This window comes from Protopterus annectens, chromosome 6.part1, assembly GCF_019279795.1.
Source record: "Protopterus annectens isolate FY-2018-M chromosome 6.part1, PAN1.0, whole genome shotgun sequence".
Lineage (NCBI taxonomy): Eukaryota > Metazoa > Chordata > Ceratodontiformes > Protopteridae > Protopterus > Protopterus annectens.
This window is the reverse complement of record NC_056738.1, coordinates 366,039,604-366,063,347: the sequence shown is the minus strand read 5'-3', so window position 1 is coordinate 366,063,347 and position 23,744 is coordinate 366,039,604. Positions and strand designations below refer to the sequence as shown.

General features: G+C 39.0%; 1 protein-coding gene across 3 annotated transcripts in view; it reads left to right on the top strand.

Annotated features, from left to right (window-relative positions):
- The window catches only part of LOC122805563 (solute carrier family 25 member 45-like), a 1,930,246-nt gene that overhangs the window by 1,708,650 nt on the left and 197,852 nt on the right, over nt 1-23,744 (top strand). For 2 of the 3 annotated variants that reach the window (XM_044075781.1, XM_044075784.1), the window contains exon 7: nt 3,235-4,437. The exons of the other annotated variant lie outside the window; for it this stretch is intronic. In XM_044075781.1, the coding sequence (XP_043931716.1) occupies nt 3,235-3,524 (290 nt within the window). In that variant the 3' untranslated portion in view covers nt 3,525-4,437. Of the gene's footprint in view, nt 1-3,234; nt 4,438-23,744 lie in introns of those variants that run through there. 3 annotated transcript variants of the gene reach the window in all.

Here is a 23,744-nt window from a genome sequence, read left to right as displayed (position 1 = left end):
GCCCAAAGTGGGACTTTTTTAAGGAAATAGAAGATTTTGCAGGACAAACCATAACGACAACTAGTGTAACGGTTTTGCCATAATAAAAAAATGTTTCTGATACAAAATAATTATTTTATGCAACTATTCAACTTTACTTCTTCATCTTTTTTCCACGGGGCATAATTGCCCAAATAGGGATTCTCCTATGTAAAAAAGGGCAGGTGGCAATTCTGTTGTGCAATTTAGTCTGAATTTAATTCTAGGACAAAACAAGGCAAGGGTGTTCTGTAAATTATGACTGATAATTTAAAGAGCACCCTTTTCGATTTGTGATGGTTGCAGACAGTTCTCTGCAAGAAAATAATCAGGCTGTGAATTCACTGCTGTTTTGATTCATAATAACAGTTGATAAGAGTGCTACTGAGCTATGTTCAATATATAATGTTTCAGAATATCTGTATTTGAAATGATCAACAGAAGATGTGCCCTCTAATAGCGAATTTTGACAAAATATTTACAGCAAAACTGCTTTAATTTACTTACGTTGTGTAACAGGAGGGGTTCTGGAATTCAGGAACAGCAACAGCTGATCACATGTCTGCTGATCTACACTGAGTGCATACCACAATAATTGTATTTTATCCACCTAGCAACATGTGATTTTTTTTTTTTTTTTTGGCACTGTCCTGTGCCTGTTTTGATGGGATTATTTTTAGAGGGGAGCAGGAACAGTGGTTTTCTGCAGAAAGATAGGAATACATTGTTAAACACCACACAGCATTTGTTCTGTGTTGTTAAATTCCTCATTAGAGGCATTGGAAATGGTAGTTTAATCTGCACCAGTAAACGTTTATTCTGAGTACTGATAAGGAGCGTTACTTGGTACATTCTTCGCTCGCCTTTCATGGTGCACGTTTTTGTCTGCTGAGACTGTATACATGGGTGAAGGTAAAGATGGTATGGCACCTGATGGAGCTGGGGGAAGACGAATGGTGCTGCTGATGATGTATTTTTTCATCTTTCTTTGACACCGGACCTGTACAGCAAGTCCACTCACTGTCCGACTGATAATGCATGACTGCTGGTCTGCTGCAGACTTGCTGGAGCCAGGACCTGGACTAAGTAAGTGCACTGAGCCACTGGCATTCTGCACTTAAATACCACGTACACGAATGAACCACAAACAGCTTGCTTGCATGCGTACATGTAGATAAACATAAACAAATTGACTGTACATACCTCCTCAAGCCTAGCCATATTCTGACCGGCTGGCAGACTGCTCACGATGCTGACGTCATTGCACACACCCTGCACATGATGACGTCAGCAAAAAAATTCGGAAAACAAAATACCAGGAAATTCGGAAATTAAAGGGGCCACTTGGAAATTCTTGGCACCCCAATAGTTTGACCTCAAAACTGGTAAATACCAAGGAATTCGGTATGGTTGAGCGATCTAGACTAGAGTGCTGTGCTGATCTGGTAGAGTTAAAAGCAAGAAAACTTAGTGGTCTGGCATCCCCTATTTCAATTTTTGTTGAGATATAGCGAAGAGAAAATGTAAGCAGTAATATGGTATTGTGTACTTTCTTCAGGTTATCACAGAGCTTCGTTTCTAACTGCTTTATTTTGGGGGACCCCTTGTGTTATACTGGGAAAACGTGTTATTCCCAGCAGGAACAATTTGTGAATACAGTGAGAATGCCACAGAACAAGAAATGTTTGCTTTTATTCACAGTTTAACCTCACATTTTGACACAAACTTGCCAGTTTTCTGAAGCAGCTTAGAACGAATGCCCTTCCAACACTATCAGTATTTAAGAAGTAGAACCAATGTATGCATGATGTCACACGGAAATCTGCATACCCGTCACTCATCCATCATTTCCACACCTGTTTCCCTCTCTCAGTCATTTGGGACACGCCCACTTCAGCGCAGAACTCGATGCGAGGTAACTCACTAATACAAAGCCCAAAAGTAATTTTAAAAATGTCTGTCTTCATTTTTGTTTTACTTTCTTTTTTGGCTGAGCTTCGGCTGGTGAGTAGGCTTATGAAAATAAGTGCCAGCCTTTATCCAGCATGCTGAGAAGAAAAGCAGTGGTATGGCTTTAATGTATCCTACAAACAATCTGTCAAAGACAGAATGCATGGGAGCCCCTCTTTGTGCACAATTGCTTTCCCCCCTTGTGCTCCCAAGAAGGAGTTTCACTGGTCAGCGCAAGTGTAAAATCCATGAGCCCTCTCATAGCCATCTGCTCAGCAGCTTGATACTATTGCTTCTTAGTTATTTGGCTAAGGTTAATTAATTGTGTTTTCTATTTTTAATAGTTTAATGTGTGGTGTGGCTTTTATGTGCTATTGTGTTTTAAGTTTTTATTGACATAGGGAGCTGGCAAAGAAACTTGTTCTGTTGTTTCCAGCCATTGAAGTCATGTTTCAGTCTACCTTACAAATATTGTTGCTTTACCCTGATGTTGTTGTTTTGCTTCTTTTGCTGAGTAGGGAAAGGGGATCACTGTGATCAGGTGAAATTGTAGTGTTTTGAAATTTACAGTCTTTCGTCCCCCGATGTTCTGATGAAAATTTTCATTCTGTAACAGTTTGCAGTCGAAACAGTATGTCTGCATATGAAAAAAATGGTCATGCCTCACTGGAATTACCCCCCACCCAATCATGCAGGATTCCAAAAGCTAATGCACTGGCCTGATGGGTGGGCCAGTGGGTGCATTCAGTAAAGGCATATTTCAAAACAATGGTGCATCTCCCCTTGTAATCATAGTACACCTTAGATATAGTAGTGCCTAGTGTATGCTTCTGGTGGTTACAAAAAACAAAGTGTGCTGGTGGGTGCACAAACACAACATGCCGATGTGTAATGCATGCATACTATGTGCAGGTGTCCATGCATGTTATATGCAGGGGTCTATTGTTTGAGTTTTATTTTCTTCTAGAGGGAACTCTGGGAAACTTTCTGTTTTTCTGCCCTTTGTCTAGATAACGTTCTCCTTTTCTGCCCTTTGTCTAGATAACGTTCTCCTTTTCTGCCCTTTGTTTATGTTACTGCCCCACATGGCAGTGGGAAAAAAAAGTAAAGATGTAGGTTTTGAAAACAACTGAAAAATCTGGGTTAAACCAGGAAGTGACATGTAACATTTATAGGACATAAAAGGACAGGACATAAGTTGCGACTAAATTCACAAACTACTTTTGGAGTCCTGTGTTTTACATCTTCTTCTTTCTGTTTTCTCAGATACACTGACAACACTAGTTGCTGGAGGCATGACTGGGATTTTCTCATGGACAGCTGCCACACCGATGGATGTGATAAAAGCACGGATGCAAATGGATGGAATAGAAAAAGTAAAATATCGTAGTGTCTTTGACTGCATTTTGACCAGCATAAAACAGGAAGGTGTATGGGTACTTTGCAAAGGAATGACTGTAAACTGTGTACGTGCATTTCCTGTTAATGCAGTCACGTTTCTCAGTTTTGAGGAGCTCATGAAAATTATGGGTAGTCGTAGTCACTTTGGGATATGATTACAGTATGATTCCTGAATGGAAAATGCATTGCAACACTGCACTGGAACAAATTGGCACAATACATTGGAAAACCATGCTTTTCTGTGAACCTGTTCGTTACAACCTCCTTCAAATTGACAGTGCCACAAAAGAAAAAAAAAGTTACACACAGAAAAGTAAAAAAAAAAAAAAAATGAATACAGCTTTTTAATGTCTACTGCAAGCATGGCTAAATATCTTCACTTGCCTCAGGCACTACATTTCCAATAATATTTGGGGCTCTGGCACACATACTGTCAACTTCTCAGAATTATTCAAATGCAACAATATTTTAAAATTATCTCTTAAGGAGAGCATGATGTAGACAAATGTTGCTACAGTTGTAGCTTCAGACCAGTCAATTTCTAAGCCTTCTTTAGTGTCTATCCCTGGCAGAGATAAAAACTCAGAAAGTAAGGGTCCCTTGGTCTAGTTCTTACAATTCCACACTTGGCTTGTCTGCAAAATCTACTGTCAAAGAGGTGGCTGCTACCTACTTAGCTGTGTCATTGTTACCTCACTCATGTTCTTGAGGATGATGATCAAGATGTCATCTCCCTAATATCCATACCTAGAAGTAAAATTTAAGAAATGAGCTGCCTGACTTAAGAAGTTGAGAGTTGGATTTTAAGGCAGGCGGGCACGTAATATCTATCCGCTTAGCACAGATTTGCAGAGTCTTCAGGGTCTGACGTTCAAAATTAATCCTGTGTTGTAGATTGATTTAGGACTGTAATCCTAGTCCCCTCTAAACAGTTTCCTTGACTAAGTGAAGTTTGAGGCTATTGGACTCTACTCAGGTCTGCTGAATGACACATAAGCAAGGAAAAGGATTGAGATGCACAACAGCTGTGCGAGTCATAAGCAATGATTGAGCTACTGACACTTAAGACACTGCTCTAACGAATCATGAACTGCTATGAACAGTACACATTATTATGCATCAGCAAGGCTGAAGTGCACCATTTTCAGAGGGGCAACATACTACTATCAATTACATTTTATAGCTACTTCTTGTACTCACATTTTGCCATAAAAATGTACATGACAAATTGACACTGTCCTTCCAGAAATCTGTGCCTTGTTAAAAAAGCACTGTTCTGTCTCTGCCTCCTTGCACATATATGAACTATGGAATGGATGACATAATCCATTCCTGTCTTTCTATTTGAACTATGGAATGGATGACATAATCCATTCCTGTCTTGCTACTTGAACGTCTCCTTGAACATGTCATATCGCAACAAAAATATAGAAGAAAATGTGCTGAGGATTTGCTCAGTGTACTACAGCATTTAATTACTGTTTTGTTAACTTAGCTGAACATGCCCATAGCACTCAGAGGTGAATCCTGAATACCTATATTATGCTAATAAAGTAATCTGCTGCAACCAATGGACCTTTTGGCAGACTGGTTGCAATCTTTCTTAGGGGAGGGATTGCATTCATTTCTGAAACACAATCATAATGTAATTATGTATCACAATACTAGAGAAGATGGTGCTGCTCAGACATGTTAAACTGGCAGGCACAACTCATTTATCTGGATAATGAGAATAAGGCCATTGTTATTTGGTAAGTATGCACACCTTATTGCTTTGCATATCTATGACATATTTGGACTCTTCCAGGTACAGTAGTGCATGCAGCTACTTTGCGGAGTTGGACCATGCTTAGTGCATACTGCATAAGTTAAGCAATTCACATGTTTATAAATAGCCCTTCTGTCTGACCCCACATGCTCTTTGAAATACTTTTCATGTAGATGAGATACCAAATAAAAAATTCAGAAAGGAATGTGGAAATCTTTGATTTTTTTGACATGAAGCTCCCCCAAATCCCTGAAGAACTCGTATGTAAGCAAAAGATAATTCTAATTCTGACTGTGCATCTACTTTGATTTGTGAGAAGTTATATATAGTGGACAGTTACCATTTAAGAGGTTAAACAGCAAATCAATAACAAGTCAATAGCTTTTGATGTAATGTCTTTCTTTGTCCTGTTCAAGCCAATAATGTGCACATCCAGTGCTTCAAGGTCCAGATTCCAAAGTAGTTTGGAGCATACTGCCTCAGTGTAATCACTTATGATTCATGGAAAACTGCACAGGGAGTTTGCAAACCACACAGACAAATGACGACTCAATTGAATTGGGCTCACAAAGCATTTACATTTAGAAATGGTTACTGTGGAAAATATCTAAATGGTTATTATGGATTGAGCTGCACCCCTATGAGTTTTTCATATGTGGGCACAGGACTACTAGCATATTAGTGCACATTCTAAATACCACACTACCTTTCCCACTATGATAACCTAGAGGAATTTAGGGAGGATAGGGCAGTGGAGTTGGACCTGTCTTATCTACCTTCATAATGCCAACACTCTCTCTGAATCTTGATTCACTAACTTTTTGTTTTCTGATTTCACTGAATGTTGCATATTTTTTTCTTTTTATCAAAAATTAAAAAAAAACTTATTTAAGCTTGAATTTAAACTACTGATATACCAGGCCTTAATTCCAACTACACCATAGTTTCTATGCATCTCATGGCTCAGCTGTTTCTTTTCAGCCACAGCTTCTAGTAATTGCTTTTTTGGCAAACACCATAATTAAATAGGCAATTCAGATCATGTGTCCCAGCTCAAAAAATCATTTCCTTAGTTACTCCTGACAGAGTACTCAGGGATTTTTTTAAATCTGCCAACTCATTATATTCCAACAGCATATGCTCCCAGGTACCTCTTTCTTCCCCATAACACCTCCTCCAACATTTGCCATCTATCTGAGGCAGAATTCTGTGCAAACTCATCCAGGCAAAAATCCTAAATCTTCTAAATTTTGTTGCATATTTGAGAGCCACAATATGTCCTCCCGTTGTTCTTCGACCTCTTCTGATTAATTTTTGTAATTATTGTGCAGTATCTGTATGTCCTAATTTGGTGCAATATTTCATATGCCCTACTAATTATCCCTTTTCAACAGAAGCTTCTGTTCTAGATTCAAGATTCAATTAAGAACTCGGTTAGCACAGGTCTTTCATTTCAGTGCAGGTCTTTCATTTGGGATTCCCCTATCTCAATCACTAGCCTGCTGTCCAGATGTCTTTGTGGTCTCTTCCCATTCTATTACCTTTCCCTCACCTCTCTAATTATTTGTTCTCAATATCTTCATTCTTTTGTCAGTGTCATCCAGGAAATTCCAGCCCCCTCTTACCTATTCTCTGTACCCCTAAATTGCAGTCATCCCTATCATCAGAATCTCCTTTCTCCATTCCTGTGCTGGCTTAGTTTTAATATTCTGTATGACTCTCCTTAAGGATCTGTGTCCAAAATCCCATAATTACTTTATTTTTTGAATTACTCCCCTGCTTTGTCATCATTTGTTTCCACTTTGAATTGTTTTTTGCTTGTGTAAGCAGTTGCTTGTGTTATGTATAAGAGCCTTAACTGTGTAGCTGTAAAATATCTATTCAAATCAGGTAATCCTAAACCTCCTTGTTCTATTGGGAGGATCAACATATCCCACTTTGACTCCTGCCCTTGACTCTTCCCTCAATTCTTTATTAATTACTATTCTCCTTTGGTTGATAAAAATATGCCTGACCTGTGTATTTTACTGCTTGTATTTTGATATCCATATGCATAGACTTGATATCCATACCCATAGACTAGATCTTTCAGTTTCTTATCTTTTGTTTAGTCTCTTCCCACATAGGCCTAGCTGACATAACAGAACCCTATACTTCTAAATACTTGATGATAGTTTATAGTTATAGCCTTTGTTTTATCCCCCAAAATTTGCCTTTATGTGCAGATGATGTTTCACAACACTGAAAATATAATATGGAGATAAAGGCAACTTTTCATGAACAGCATACCAGTTATACCCCTGAATTTCTGTCTCTTTATTTGTGTTATATTTAGAACCACTGGCAAAGAAAATAAGGGAAAATAGGACAGGCCTACCTGGTTCCTTTATTCAGACACAATTTTTCAGAGAGGAACCCTCCCACTTTGATTTTTGACTGCACTCCCTCATATGTCCTTCTTATTGTATCAGGAAATGTAAATGCTTCCATTGCCCGATTCATAAAATCCCAGCTTACTCTGTCAAATGCTTTCTCTTCATCAAGACCCAGCAATAGCAGAGGTATTTTTCCTACATTCTACTTTCCTTTGGATCATCATTGCTGTATTAATGCTGTCAAATATTTGCTTCCCCTCCACAAAACCACACTGGTCCACATCTATCAATTTTGGCATCACCTGTGCCATTCATTTAGCCATTATAGACATAAACACCTTGAAATGGGCCTATATGAAGCTGGATCAGATGGGGCTTCACCCTGTTTAGGTATTACAGCCATCACAACTTTTTCTAGGGTGTGCGTGCCTATAAAATATCCATAATATCTCTAATACCTCTACAGGAGAGGATCTCTGGTTATTTGTCTTGTAATTGGCTCCAGGGTAGGGTTGTTGCCATTCTACTTTCTGTTAGTTAAGTTGTGCCAAACGTTTTTGTGCATTGGAGTTCTAAACTCACTCTTATTCTCACTTATTTTCTCTTAAGTACTCTGCAGTTGCACCTCTTCTTGTTTTGCAAGATACCCCTTTTTTGTAATTCATTTTATCTCGGTCACTAGCTGTGTTCCCTAATACCTCCCTGATCATTTCTACTCTCCATTCCTTAGTTTTCTCTCTTTTAAACAGGTAGGTGGCTAAACAGGAAGCTCCAGTGTTTCATCTTTACTTCATTATCCTGCATTTTTATCTTGGTAAATATTGGCGCATGATCTGAAATGGTTATTGGATGTGTGTCATAGTTCTCAATTAAATGTACATGTTCCTGTGAAATATTATTTACCAAGGTGAAATAACTAGGCTAGACTAGAAAGAAAATATAGGTACCTACTACTGATTTCATATATCCCATACCAAATATTTTCATAAGTGTCTTAAGAATCTACCCTCTTTGTTATATTTTCCATTCTAGGCCCCCCAGATACAGCCTCATTGTTGTAAATCAAATTCCAATCCCCACCTATAAGTAATATTCCTTGCTGAAAGCTAATTATTTCATCCAGTTTTTTAAAGATCCATAATAACAGTTTTTTTCCCTCTTCTATCACTACCAAAGCTCCTCTAGCAACTATTATAAGCACGCCTGTTTTCCTTTGTCCTTGATATTCTGCACTGGATCCATCCTGAAATAATTTCTTTATCATATTCACATGTTCATTTTTTTCCAGATGTGTCACCCATAGCATTGCTATTTTATCTATACCTGTGAGACTATTCACATTCCAAGATAATATAGAAAGTGTCACCGTTATGGTAAGAAGTCATTATTCCTATCTATTACATACAGCAGTATTTTAAATGTCTATTTCCAGCTTTTGTGATACATGTATCCTATGTCACATTTTACAAGACTCTTTTTTTTTTTTGTTAGAGAGTAGTCTTCTAATACTGAAGTTTACCCTCCTAATAGGAACATTTGTGCCAAATAGACAGCTGTTTACACAGGCCCTAATTAACCTGAAATTGAAGTTATCAATGCTAAGGCACATTTTTGCCTGTGCATCTGCTTAATAGTGACTGGTAAAATCTACAAGAAAAATCTACCCAAGCTACAGTTTTCAGTGTGTGATACTTTAAACACATGGGATCTATGCAATTAGTCCCTTAAGGACATCAAGTGTTTCAGCTGTATGGCTTCTGAATGTCCATGACTTTTTACTTTTTCTTTTTAAGTCTTTGTGGATGTATGCAGGCGAGTAAAGCCAAACCCCACTAGCTGTGGACATGCATGTTTCCACCTGTGTCTGTTCATCTTTATTCCGCCAGATGTTAAAACAACTTGCATGCTTTCAGAAGTCATTGCATTTTAACCTATGCCTCTTATTGCTTTATTATCAGTCAGCATATCTTCATGGAAACGTAAGAGGAAAAAAAATGTAGTCTTCTACTGCAGCCTGAAAGCCAAACTGAAATATATATTGGTAAAGGCAAACTTTCGGGTCTTAACCCAGAAATTCACCTACACAAACATAAGGAAAAATATTTCAGCTCTACATATATTATGATCTGCATACTTTTACACTCCGCCTCCTATTGCAACATTGAAACAAAAAACACACTAGGTAAATAAGCACAAAACCAAATAAACGAAGGTCCCAACAAGTCTTACAGAGCATGAACACTGTTTAATTAAGCTCTTTTCATTGCCGCTAATACAGCAACTTCTTCAGATTACATAAAACAAGCCTTTAACCAATTTAAATAAAATGATAAAATCATGTGATCCGTAATCAGCTGAGCTGTTACATAGTTACAACTCATTAATATTAAGTAATTAAAACATTTGAAATCAGTTTCAAAGTACAAATCTATTGCTACACAAATTGCAGCGATCTTAGTACACACTTTCTCCCAGTCCTTAGTTTAAAGATAACTGTCTCTCCCACAAAATAACGTAAAAACCTACCAATGTAAACTTAAAAATAAAAATGTATCTTTTCTTGAAGTAACTAACTTACATCCAAAACGAAAAGAAGGTATTCTAACATATAGTAGTTTTGAATTCCACTTTTCAGTTCACTCCCTTACAGCGGACTGTGTAACCTAAACGGACATCGTTCACTATTAAGATCACTCTAATATTTAGTATTTAATATTTAAAACAGTCCAGGAACAAGACTACTACCACGAAGCTGCAAATCTTTGACGTGAGAATTTAAAACGATTGAACTTGTCGTTGTAATATAGCATACTAAACTTATCCAAGGTTTCCTAGTACTGACTGTATAAGCTGATAATTACGTACAATTTGTCATTTTAAACATATAATGTACATTTAAATTATCTTATAAACTGTTCTTATAGATTGTTCGACCCTTACAAGACAGTAGTCGTGCACAAGTTCTATCTGACTAAACTTTTAAGTTTAAGGAGGCAGGCGATGTTACATGACTCGTTCAAGCCTGGTGTTGAAAAGGCGTTAAGCCTAATATGCCAAGCTAACTCGCACTCTTCTAATAACCAGTTCACTGGTCCTCCCCTATTGTCAGTTGTAACTCGGTCTATTACTTTGAAACCAAATATGTGGTTCACATGAGCCATAATGTGCCTTGCCAAGGGATTTTCAAACTTCTGTCTCTCTATGGCATAAGTGTGTTCGTAGACTCTGTCACGTAGTCTACGTTCGGTTTTTCCAACATAGAATGCTGGACATACTTTACACTTAGCCAAGTAGACTACGAAGTTAGAATTACAGTGAAATTTTTCCCTCAGTCTATATTTCCTCTTATTGATAGAAAAGGTTTCTCCTATCTCCATGTGTTTGCACATTCTACAGCACCCACAAGTGGTCATACCTACTGCTTTACAAAATGACGGACCCTTGTTCTTTTCTACCAAACTTTTAAGGTTGGCTCCCTTCCTGAACACTATTTTAGGTAACTGGGCATGCTCCAAAACAAAAGACTTGTCAAGTGTGATAAATTCCCAGTTTTTATACAAAATAAACCAAATTGTTTCACTATTATTATTAAATGTGGTGATGGAACTCATCTTAAAGTCTTTAGCAATTCTAGTTATTTGTGAGTGTTCTAGGAGCAGAGGAGACTCGTTATTAGTCGGTTCCTCAAAGCTACCTTCTTGGCTTATAACGTCTGATATGAACCTATTGTTTAATAATCATTCTATCTGACCTGTATTTCTTTTGTGGGTAACTTCCCTAATTAAAGAGTTAATCAGATTCTCTGGATAACCTCGTTGTTGAAACATATTACTTAAGTGAATACATTCAGCCCTGAAATCTGTGTCCAAAGATACCATTCCAGCTGCCCTGATCAGTTGTCCTTTCACAATAGATTGTTTTTGGTGGAAGGGGTGGCAGCTTGAGAAGTGAAGAAATGAGTTAGAAAATGTCTCCTTTCTATGTATTTTAGACACATATCTAAGATTGATTGTATCCTTCCATAGTTTGCAATCTAAGTAGTCTATCTCACTTGTGCTGAAGTTGAATGTAAACTTCAAGAATTCTGTGGTAGAATTTAAGTAGTTGACAAATCCCTGTGCGTGTGGTTGGTTTCCTTTGAAAATAACAAAAATGTCATCCAAAAAGCGTGTGTAGAACACTAGGCTCCCTCTGTGGTCGGTGTTGTTTAAAGATGTGTGTCTTCTCCCAGAATGCCATGACTAAATTGGCAAAACTGGTGCCACAGGGTGAGCCCATGGCCACACCTCGCTTTTGTAGATAATGTACATCATTGAATAAAAAGAAGTTGTTTGTTAAAATAATGTCCAATAAAATTTCCACTGTATGTATCTCCTGTATGGGAGCGTTCTTGGACTTTAACATAAGGCTTACCCATTCTATGCCTTCTAAGTGTGGAATTGATGTATATAAATCTTTGACATCTATAGTCAAAAAGTTCAACTCTGGATCAAATCTAAGACTGTTAATTTTGTCCAAGAACGACCAGGAGTCTTTACAAATGTAAGGTTCTGACTCCAGGTATTTTTTTAAAATTGTGTCAACTACTTTAGCACAAGGGTACGTTATAGACCCTCTTCCATCAATAAGAGGTCTCATAGGTGGATCCCTAAGGTCTTTGTGGACTTTAGGGATGCCAAAAAGAACAGGGATCTTGGGCCATGGTAGTGAAATGAAGTTGAAAGTATCAATATCAATTAAAGATTCAATAAACAAGTGATTGAAATAATTTTTTATATGATTGTAAGCTATATTGACTTCATTTAGTGACACTTCAGCGTAGGCATCACTGAGTAACAGAGAGAACATCCTCTTGTTATAATCAATTATATCAGAAATAGCTACCCCTCCCCCTTTGTCTGGTTTTAACACCCTAACAGAAGATTTCCTCAAAAATTGTAACATTTCTTTTTCGTGTGTTGTTACGTTAGAGTTCTTATTATCAGAACTCACTCTTGTTAAATAGTGTCTAAAATCAAGTTCACACACTTGTTCAAATGTTCTAAGTGTTGGGTGTAACGGTGGGTTAAAAGTACTTGGCACCCTAAACTTCTGGTTGTTATTAGCGACCGTCTTCCCAAGTAAGACTTCAAGGTTCAATTTTCTCACAAATAGTTTCAAGTCAAAAATTAGTTCAACTATATTTGCAGGTTTACTTGGAACAAAGGTGTTACCCTTTGCTAATAAGTTCACCAACTCAGGGTCAATACTCATGGAAGAATAAATGAAGATCTTAAAAGTCTCCTGTATGGTTCTCAATTGTGTTTAAAGTTGAACATTCATCTTCGTTTATTTCCTGAACCTGTTGTTTCGTTTGGTCCTTTGGTTTTTCTGGTTGTAGTTCGAGTTCGTTTTTGGGATCGCTTCTGTCTGGTGACCATCTTGAAAATTTTGATTCATTCTATTATATCGCCCATTGGTATCATTGTATTGGCCCTTTTGTGTGTAAGAGTACTGGTTCTGGTTTCGAATACGTTCGTTTAAATATTAAATACTAAATATTAGGGTGATCTTAATAGTGAACGATGTCCATTTAGGTTACACAGTCCTCTGTAAGGGAGTGAACTGAAAAGTGGAATTCAAAACTACTATATGTTAGAATACCTTCTTTTCGTTTTGGATGTAAGTTAGTTACTTCAAGAAAAGATACAGTTTTATTTTTAAGTTTACATTGGTAAGTTTTTACGTTATTTTGTGGGAGAGACAGTTGTTATCTTTAAACTAAGGACTGGGAGAAAGTGTGTACTAAGATCGCTGCAATTTGTGTAGCGATAGATTTGTATTTTGAAACTGATTTCAAATGTTTTAATTACTTAATATTAATGAGTTGTAACTATGTAACAGCTCAGCTGATCACGGATCACATGATTTTATCATTTTATTTAAATTGGTTAAAGGTTTGTCGTATTGCAACATGTAAGATTACAGACTGTTAACTTAAACACATTTTTGTCTAGCTTTTCTTTATATTTCTTAATACCAATATAGAAGAAAATAGAAGAAGGAAAAAAAGGCATCTGTATAATATCAACTAAAAACATTTTTCACAATATATACTGCAGATTCATATTTTAGAGTAAAGTTATAGTTACCAAGAGAGGCAAATGCTTTTGTTGACTATATTTATACAGCCTATTTCACAAATGTGATAGATGCTTCCATGTTGCTAGGCTTCTTCCTGTTAAATTCCATCTCCCAACTCCAGATTCTACTTAATTTCCAATGTACTCATGATTCTTCTGGTTAACTCCTGTGCTTTTCTTTGTGTCTCAAGCATTTTCCTTTGAAATGGTGGAGAATGCGAAGCAGAGTCCCCTTCTGCTTGAATGAGAAGCAGAGTCCCCTTCTGCTTGATGGGTCACTTTTTATTGGACAGACTCTTCTATTTCCTCCTTAGCCTGTTCAAAAAATAACTTTGATCCTCCAGGGAAAAGTATTCCGAAGACAGCTGGATAGAGCAGCTTATCTCACTTCTGCCTTTTGACATTCTCTGATGCATAATTTTTCTATTTTCCCCAAACACTCTACTGTCTCCAATTTTTAAACTTTTGAAACTTTGTTCTTTTCCCACAATTTTGTCAGGATCAGCTGTTAGGTCTTGGCTCCTTTCTCATTGCCAGATTTGGAACATTCACACAATATGCCCTTTCAGTTAACAGTTTCTGCTGTAGAATATCAGTGCCTTCAAAAAATAATGCAGTCTAGTTTCACTGGTACAGCAGAAAATTTCAGATTTTCCCTATGTGCTCTCTCCTTTAATTCTGACATTTTTTTGAAACATCTCTTCTTAAGACGTGTCATACCTCAGACAGCATTTTCTTCATTTCAGCCTCTGATTTTTGCAGCCTTTTCTTCATTTTAGTTTCTGATTTTTGCAGTTTCAATCTGTTTAAAGCTTCTTGTATTTTTCCAGACTTTTGTTATTTGAGTTGATATGCTCCTGCCAGTGTTTTGTTTATTTTAATTTTATTTTTTCCTCTAGATTACTGGAAGCCATGATTTGCACCAAAGCTGGTGCTTGAACTGCTTTTTGCTAAACAGCTGCTGGATTCTTCCTAGTCTGTGTTTTTACTTCACCTTTTCTAGTCAGTTTTCTTTCAGGGTCTCTTAGTTTCATCTTTGCTGGCCTCCAGGCAGTGTACTTAGTAGCAAATAACTGAATTTTACTTAAGCTGACAATATCTCTGGCTGTCATTTCTGTTTCTGATTTCATACTGGGGCAGCTGAAGTTGCTGTTGATCAGTGTGCTGCCATCTTGGACATCCTGGCCATGAATGATGTTGATCTAAGATTATGCTGATGGAATAGTGTTGAGAATTCTGTTCCCAGTATGGCATACACTGTATATTGCCATATACAGGCAATACTGTTCAGAAACATTCATGTGTTACATTCCCTAATCACAGAGTAGTCAGAACGTTGCCAAACCTGCTGTGGGATTTCAAAAGGTCATGCACTCAGCATTACCTCAAGCAACTATTTTGCACTCAGTTGCATACAGTAGCAGTACTCAAATGGCGAATGTTAATGAGGACAGGTTTAGCTTTATGTGGTATGCCCCACTTCAAAATGAAAATACAGACTTGCAATGCCACAACACTTTTGTTCTAGTCTCACAAATGGATATGGTAGATCAGTGCAGCTAGATGATGAAAGCCAGTGTTGGGGAGTAGAGTATGTAAACTCTCTTGTGAGTTATCCTTGTACACTTGGAGTGATCAACAATGCCCTTCTGTAGTTCAGCTGAGAATGCAATAGACTTAGTTACAACTTTCTCTTGCCCCATTGCTTTGGGACTTACAGCTCCACCTATATTTCAACACCAGTGCTGCAGGCTGGCTCAGTTCCTCCATCTGTATTTCAGCACCAGTACTGCGGGCTGGCTCAATGCCTATATTACAAGTGCTGCCATAAAAGTGTCCCTGCTGAGGCCTCAGCCATGATCACAGCACACAATGAATGGAGGCTGATTACCACAGAATGTTGTAGAATTTCATTACCCAGTCCTTTGGTAGTGGGTCACAAGATATTTGGTGCTTTGGCACTGAGAGAAGAGGTGTATGGTGCATGCTGTCACCTGCACAATGTAATAGCAATGTTATAGATAGGGATCCACCCCTGTGTTACTGGGTGGTGATAGTCCAAAGATGGACAAACCAGATAAGTCGGCATTAGTACAATTGGTATTACAGTTGAAAAGTTGCCATGTTTGCAATACTAAGACTGAGAATAACAGACATCATTTTCATCTTTAAATAAGAAATAATGCTTAGAAAAAGCCTGTAAAGTGCAATAAGAAAATAAATAGTAGCAAAAATTAAATGGCACTGATGTGACCAGAAAGCAAAATACACAGACAATTGAAACACAACACAACAAATACACACATAACTGAACTAAAAAAGGCCCACAGGACTATTTGCAATGCATGAACAACACAGCTCCACCTGCAGACACACATAGGATGAGAATATGTCAATACTAAAGTTGTCTTCCCATTTGAAACTGGCCTAACTGGCTTAATATATAAGTTTGGAGTAGTGAGAGGGAATCAGAGGATAACCTCTACCATGCATGGCAAGAGGAATTATGGCAGTCTTTCAAGAGGAATTATGGAAGTCCTCTTTTAGAGTTGCCCAAGTTTAGGTAAGCCATAACATGCTATGCAAAACCTGCCAACAGGACTTGGACTCACTGGTACTTCAGGCAAGTTAAATGCTGGCACTACAGATACGGACGTATAGTGCATGCTAGTTTGGGGTGAACTTGGCAGTTACATGGTGGAATCACCAATTGGTGGATTACATGAGGAGATTAATATTGAATGTTAGTGAACGTAGTATCTGTTCCTCACATCCCATTAGTACCCATGATAAAAGGAATAACTATGCAGTTCTGGATTTTTTTTACGACCCAGCTTCAAGTGTTCCTTATAATCTTTTTCATGACAATGACAGCTTGTAAATAAAGAAAAGTTATGTTTGACATGTCTGCTAGTAATCTTTCTGAATGTCATCCCAGTATTTCCTTTGATCTGTCACTTTCTAGTGAAATACCTTGCAGCTGCTGAAACCAGAGTTGTAGGAAGATGAACATCCCCTTATGCATACTTGGTTCATTCATCATCAACAGCCCACCCAGCTAGGTATCAATCCTTATATCGTTAGATGGGTGGCTAACTTGCTCACTGATAGAACCCATATAGTCAAAATAGGGGAATCCACCTCCAGCAGAAGACCTGTAACCAGTGGTGTTCCACAAGGATCAGTCCTGGGACCTCTACTGTTTGGAATCTGTTTCTCCAAAGTACAAACAAAAACTAAAGGTCTGTGGTTGACTAAGGTTGCTGATGACTGCAAACTGGGAGTGGTCACAGAACCTCCAAATGATATCAACATCCTACAAGAGGGTCTTACACAAACAAATGATTGGTGCGAAAGTCATGGCCTTAAACTCATTGCAAAAAATGCATTATCATCCCTTTTGGTAAGAGAGATGTTCCTGCTAACTACCACATCAATAGCAACACCCTAAGTACGTACTCAGCGGTTAGAGACCTGGGCACACAGGTTGACAGCAACCTTAACTTTGATCACCATGTCTCCACAGTGGTAAGAAAGATATTCTATAGTGCTCATTTCATAAGTAAGGGCATTACTTTCAGAAAAAAAGAAGTTATAACCTCCATGTACTCTTCCATCATCAGGTCAATAACTGAGTACAGTACCCCTTTTGGTATGTACCTTTCCAAGCACCTGCAGCAACTGGAGAGACCACAAAGGTTTCTCACAAGGAAAATTCAAAGTCTTCAGCATCTGTCCTATGTGGATCATCTGAAATCACTGTCACTTTATTCTGTTTCACACAGACTACAGACTACTCAGAGGCATTTTCTGCCTTGCATATATGGCAATCTCTGACCCTGCTTTAATGGAAATTATGCATATCCGCAAGTCAAATAGTACATGGGTTACTCGTGCCAAAAACCTTAACCTGGTATGTGACATTAATAGAACCTGCTGGAGGGACAGATTTGTCTCCCAGAGGTTACCACACCTTTGGAAGAGACTTCTACTTCATGTAAAACAGAGCACCTCACTGCCCCTGTTCAAACGCAATCTGGACGATTGGAAGGGTAACCATAAATTCACCCCGGGGGTTCCACCTGTGTCCCTCTTGGACAGGGGCAGTAGGTGCTGATCATGGAAATAAGGGTAGAACTTGGCTAGGCCTGTAAAGGTCCTAGAGTCATTAGCCTAGTAACTTCCTATGAGTGAATCTATCTGTGTCTGTATTAGGGATTCTTTATCTCAGTTTTCCACTGTAAAACATGGTCTCCCAACTGGCGTCATGTCTACCCTTTGAACCACATGGTTTGGTATAGCTGAAGCTATGATCTTGAAAGGCACACTTTCTGGTAGCTGCAACTCTGAATCACAGAAGTGAATTCTACAGCCATATTTAGCTTCCAGAAAGACTGGGTCTCTTGAGAATGAATCTTCATCCTCCTTCCAGTCCAAAACCTGAGCTGCCCATGAATTGGGGAATCAATATATTTTGATGGGAATAGGATTTGTTTATTATTACTGGATAAGTTGAGAACTCTACACTCCTAGGGTTAGATTCCAAAAGGTTTGGGGAAGTGAAATGGAGAACTTCCACCATCCTGCTTTGCTACTCCAAACCTAAAGTGCAATCCTTGCCCTCAGGAATGGCATCATCCCAGGGATAGAATGCATCAAAATCAGTGTCTCATCAAGGTAATGAATGGCTACTCCAGGAGTCGGTTCATAGGCTTATTTTGTAATGAGATTTTGAAAGAGTCTGTAGTAATGAATGCCATTACCCATCTCCTTGCACAACATGATCCTACTCGAGGACTTGCTGAAGCTATCTGAAGTTGCCTTTTGTTACTGTTAGACATGACCATGAGTCCTGTAGCAGTAGCACCACCTGTATAATATCTGCATCTACAAACCTAGTTGGGCATGAAGGGCCACTATGCCACCAGGTAAATTATTTATCTGTACTAGCCATCCTCAGTGAATTTTGGAACTTGCTACTGCAAGCATTGTGACTTCTTGTGGAGCTGTTGCTTTACCAAAATGGCTCATTGACTTTGTAGCTTTACATTGATGTGGCACTGCAAGCCCATCACTCCTTTTGAAACTTGGCATAGAGCTCCATTAGTCTCAACTGGGCAAAGGACTCCAGGACCCCACTAGTCTTAACTGGGCAAAGAACTAGTCTTCATTAACATACTGTGAATGAGGACTAGTGGTGCACCTGGACTGATGAAATTCCCTTGAGGAATTTAAAAGCTTGTGCCAACCCTATCCCCCTCCCACCCATGTACCATTTACTTAGTGTCCATTAACATACTGTGAATGGGGACTAGTGTTCTACCTGGACTGATGAAATTCCCTTATGGGATTCCCTTGAGGAATTTAAAAGCTTGTGCCAACCCTATCCCCTCCCATCCATGTACCAGGTTCCCCAAACTGGCTTTGTCTGGGTTTAGACCACCCCATTCCTAAGACAAAGTATGATTAAAGTTCCTGATCTTTGCAATGTGCCCATAATTGACTCCTTCTGCAATTTGTATGGAGTTACATGTATTGGTAGCATATCTAAATATGACTGTAAATTCTTTTTTATGAGACTCATTGCAACTACTAGTATTGGAACTGTCTGGGTATCCTTCTTCCACATTGCCCTTCTTTCTGCCTGCAAATCCTGGCATTTGACTTTGCACATAAGACACTGTAATCACTAGGTGTAGCAATTTCAATGATCAGTGCTATTTTGTCTTATTCATGAACTACTATATACTTCTATATCTGTTTTTGCACTACTATGTCTGGTTTTCTTGCATCTGTTTTTGAACTGTTGGTAATGGGTGATCCCATGTGATACAAGCTTCATCATTCTCTAGAATGCCTTGTGGCTCATATTTCCAGTGATTCTCAGCTACAATCCTCAGTGCAACAGTCTTGTCACATTATTGTGACTTTCAGTATCTGTATCACACCAAGCAACAAAAATGTGCAACTATTTCCAGTTCTGTTTTAAAGAACCTATATTTGTCTGTTTCTCACACACTCTCCTGGGCTGCCAATATTAACCTTTCATCTTTTGGTTTAAATTAATCTCTCCTACCATTCCTGCATCAAACCCTACTCAACATAAGGTTGTTATACAGGAGTTTTCTGTATTTGCAACTGTATTTATCCCTTATGCCTTTTCCACATTTCTTGCCTTCTCACCTGATTCTTTTCCTTATATTCTTTCTTTTGTTTTTTGACATATTCAGTTGCTGTCTAATATATGTCTACTTCTGGTTTGATTTCCATTCCCGGTTGACACCAATATGCTTCTGTTAAACTTAGTAGGGGAAGTCATCTTAGACTTGTTCTCCTCCTCATGTTTGGACGTGGTAAAGTCAGCAGAGATGTATGCAGCCTTACGATTGCAGATCTGTACATGTAATCATTTTCAAGGAGACCCATATCTCCTTCAGAATGAGGAATATATAATATTGGTATGCGTTGATTTTTATATAACATTTGATAAGCATTAAGCATTTTTCTTGTTTTCTTGTCCATCTAATCTAATACTTTTTGGGGCCAATCAATCACCCCAAAGTGTAAGTTAAAACAGGAACAGCAGATTGAGTTATAGCTTGGACGTTTGTTTCCTAAATGTCAGGGCTGTCTTCAGTAATGATTTTAGTCTTATAAAATATTCTGTACTGAGTTTTGTTCACACTTGTTCATGTTTATTGTCGATCCTTCATCAAGTCCAAAATATTTATACACTCCATCCTGCTCAAGTTCCTTTTATAGGGTCTATATTATCAGAAAGAAAGTTTCAAACTCCGAATACCATATGGTCGACACCATATGGTCGAAGTTTGAAAATTTTGAATCCGATAAAAAAATAAGACTGGAAAACTGTCATAAAGTGTTTTATGCAGGGGGGCCCCGCTGCTTAAATATACCAACTCTGAGATCGCACTACATTGAAGTAAAGGGAAAAATTCCCTACAGCGATCTCTGTTCACTCTTGCGATGTTTGTGATATTCGCTAAGTTGGTGTCACCCTACTGGTGTTTGCTCAATGCAGTTTTCGCTGAACTAATATAGACCCCTTTTATATCGCATTCCTGTCCCACACCGATATTTTTGGTGCTGCCATTTTCTTGCTTTAAATGTTGCTTTTGCGCATTTATTAAGACCAAATCCCACTCCTGTATAATCTAAAAAAGTTTTAAGCACTTGCAGTTGTGCTTTCAGCTCCACAGCTTAAGAACTGTAGTTTTAAAAAAGAAGTCTTTACATCTTTACACTTGGCTGTTTTCAGGGAGCCAAATTGTAACCATTTTGTAACCATGACAATGTATTTAATGGATCAACTAGGTTAATGGCCAGACAAAAGAGCAGCAGTAACAGAGTCACCCTGAATTATCCCCTTTGAATTTTTATCCCTGGGATAAAAATTTGTCCTTTATCATGGCCTAGCTGCAAAGCGGTTTACCACTGATGTTCATCGTGTTCCACTGTTGCAGTCATTACTCTTGGGTTATCCTGCTGGCAGGCTATCCTCAGTCGGCCAGAATTCCAAAGTCTAGGTCTGGCGTCGGTTGCTGTCACCTCTTCCCTGACGTCAGTGCGCCAGGGGTATAAAAGATGCAGCCGGCGCCATTTTCTTCAGTCTTTCTTGCTGTGCGGTGCCCGAAGCAAAAGCAGTTCGCAAGTGCTGGTCGGCCGACTCCTGAGATTTTCAAATTCGAATTTCAAAACCAAAGTCTTCATTAAAGCTAAGTACCCCATTGGGGAAACTTTTTTCTTGCTCCAGACCAATGTCAGAAAAAGTTAACAATTGTATTTCTTGGGGGAAGCAAATACCTCATAAGGATTTTCATTCTTACTGTATTCCTTGCCTAGGCCCTGATCACAACATTGCTAGCTGTCGATTTTGTGCTAGATTTAACCATCGCACTATTAAGCGTCAGTTTGATTTTGCATTTGATTACTTTGGCCGAAGATTTAATTGTATAATGGCGTCAGGCCATCCGACAACCGGAGTTTACAAAAAACGCAAGGACAAGGAAAAGGATAGGCATCAGAGGTCCAAAACCAACGACAAGGCTTCTGCTAGGCCAGTCGCCGGTTCTCAGTGAGGCGCTTTCGCAGCCCCTGGCACCCGCTACCTCAGAGCCACAGGCCGCTTCCAACTCCCACGTGGAGCCGACTGGGCCTCTGGATACTCAAGGTATTGGACACTTGGAAATCATTCCCTCAGATGGGTCCGGAGCCGCTGAGCAGGCATCGGCTTCTGAGGGTGTCTTCAGACCTACACAACTATATATTAAGCCATCTTCAGCTTCAAAGACTAAAGCAGCTCTAAAGACAAAGAAACAAGTACAGCATTCTCCTACTCAGACTTCCATGCCTAAAAAACAGAAGCGTAAAATGGCCAAAGACCTAATTACTTTGATTAGGAGCTCCCATCCCCCTCCTGATAAGAGGCCTAGGCAAGAGACAGAGTATGATTTTTCTGATCAGGTTTCTATTTCCTCTGATTCCTCTTCTGAACAGGATTACTCCATGCTTCCCTATGAGGATTCTGATGCTGAAGAATCCATTCCTTCAACCTCTCCTCCTGAGGATTATTCTTTTGGGAAAACCCTGCCTACCATGAGGGAGCATTTCCACTGGGAGAGCTAAGATTATTCTGAATCTAAGAAAAGGCTCAAAGACTTTCTGCTACTTCCTCAGCATAGACCCCTTGCTATTCCACCTGTTTTAGATATTGTAGATGATGTATTTTCAGAGTCCGGCCTGTCCCCTGACTCTTTACCCCCTGCACCTGCTAAGCCAGACAGATACTACAGGGTTCTGGATTCTCATAAATTCCTATATAAGAACCCCGCTGCTGACCCAGAAACTATATCTCAAGGTCCCAAAGGGGTTAAAGCTTCCACTGCAAAAAACCCTGTCCCCTCTGATAGGGATTCTAGGGCTCTAGAAGATGGGGGGAAAAATCTACACTTCTGCTACCTTGGCTGTAAGGGCTTTAAATTGTCAGTTTCATATGCTTAAATATCAGCAATATTTGATGTCACTGCTTAAACAGAAATTGTTGACAAATACTGAATGTTCAGAGAACAAGAAATAGCAGGATTTATTGCATGCAGCTGAACAAGTGGGAAAGCATACTTTGCAATGTTGTTATGACTATGATTCATTGGAGGCCTCTTGCAGGGCCGCTGTTACAGGTTCTGTTATTAGAAGGCATGCTTGGTTAAAGGAACAGAATCTGCCTGATCATGTGAAAGCAAAATTATTAAATGCACCATTGCAGCATGATACTTTGTTTGGTACTAAAGCAGAAGAGGTGTTGAAAAAATTGGAGGATAAAGTAAAATCCATGCAGACAGTCAAGGATTTCTTCCAGGTACAGCCACCCAGGTTTAGCAGAAACTGGCCTTCTAAAAATTGGTCCTTTCCAGTGTCAGATAGGCAACAAAGAGGCAGATACAGGCGTTCTAGAGGCAGATCTCAGCCCCAAGGCTCATACAGGCCTAAACAATGGGGTGCTCCTACCTCCAAAAGCGGAGAAGACAAATCACACCCTTACAGGAAACAGTCCCAATGACTCTCCTCTGCCAGATCCAAGCACTTTTCTTTTGATAGCCCCCTCAGGGGGAAAACTAGCACTATTTTCATCAAATTGGCAAATGGTTACCCAAGACAAATGGGTCCTGAACATAGTGTCCCAAGGCTACAGGTTCCATTTTCACACTCTACCAAGATCAAAAGGTATGCCAGACCTGCTACACAATCAGTGGGCAGAGGCACAAAAACTAATTACAGCCCTCATGGACATGAGGGCCATTCAGCAAGTACCACAAGAGCAGGGGCAAGGATTTTACTCCAGACTTTTCCTAGTACCCAGAAAGGACAGAACCTGGAGACCAATATTGGACCTATCTTTACTAAATACATTTCTGGAAGTTCCAAAATTCAAGATGTTGACTCTACAGCAGCTACTGCCCATGTTGGGCAAGAAGGCTTGGCTCGTAACTTTGGACCTAAAAGAGGCATACGTGCATGTCCCAATCAGATAGTCTTGCAGAAGATACCTCAGATTCATAGCTGGCTCAATGCATTACCAGTTCTCTGCACTGC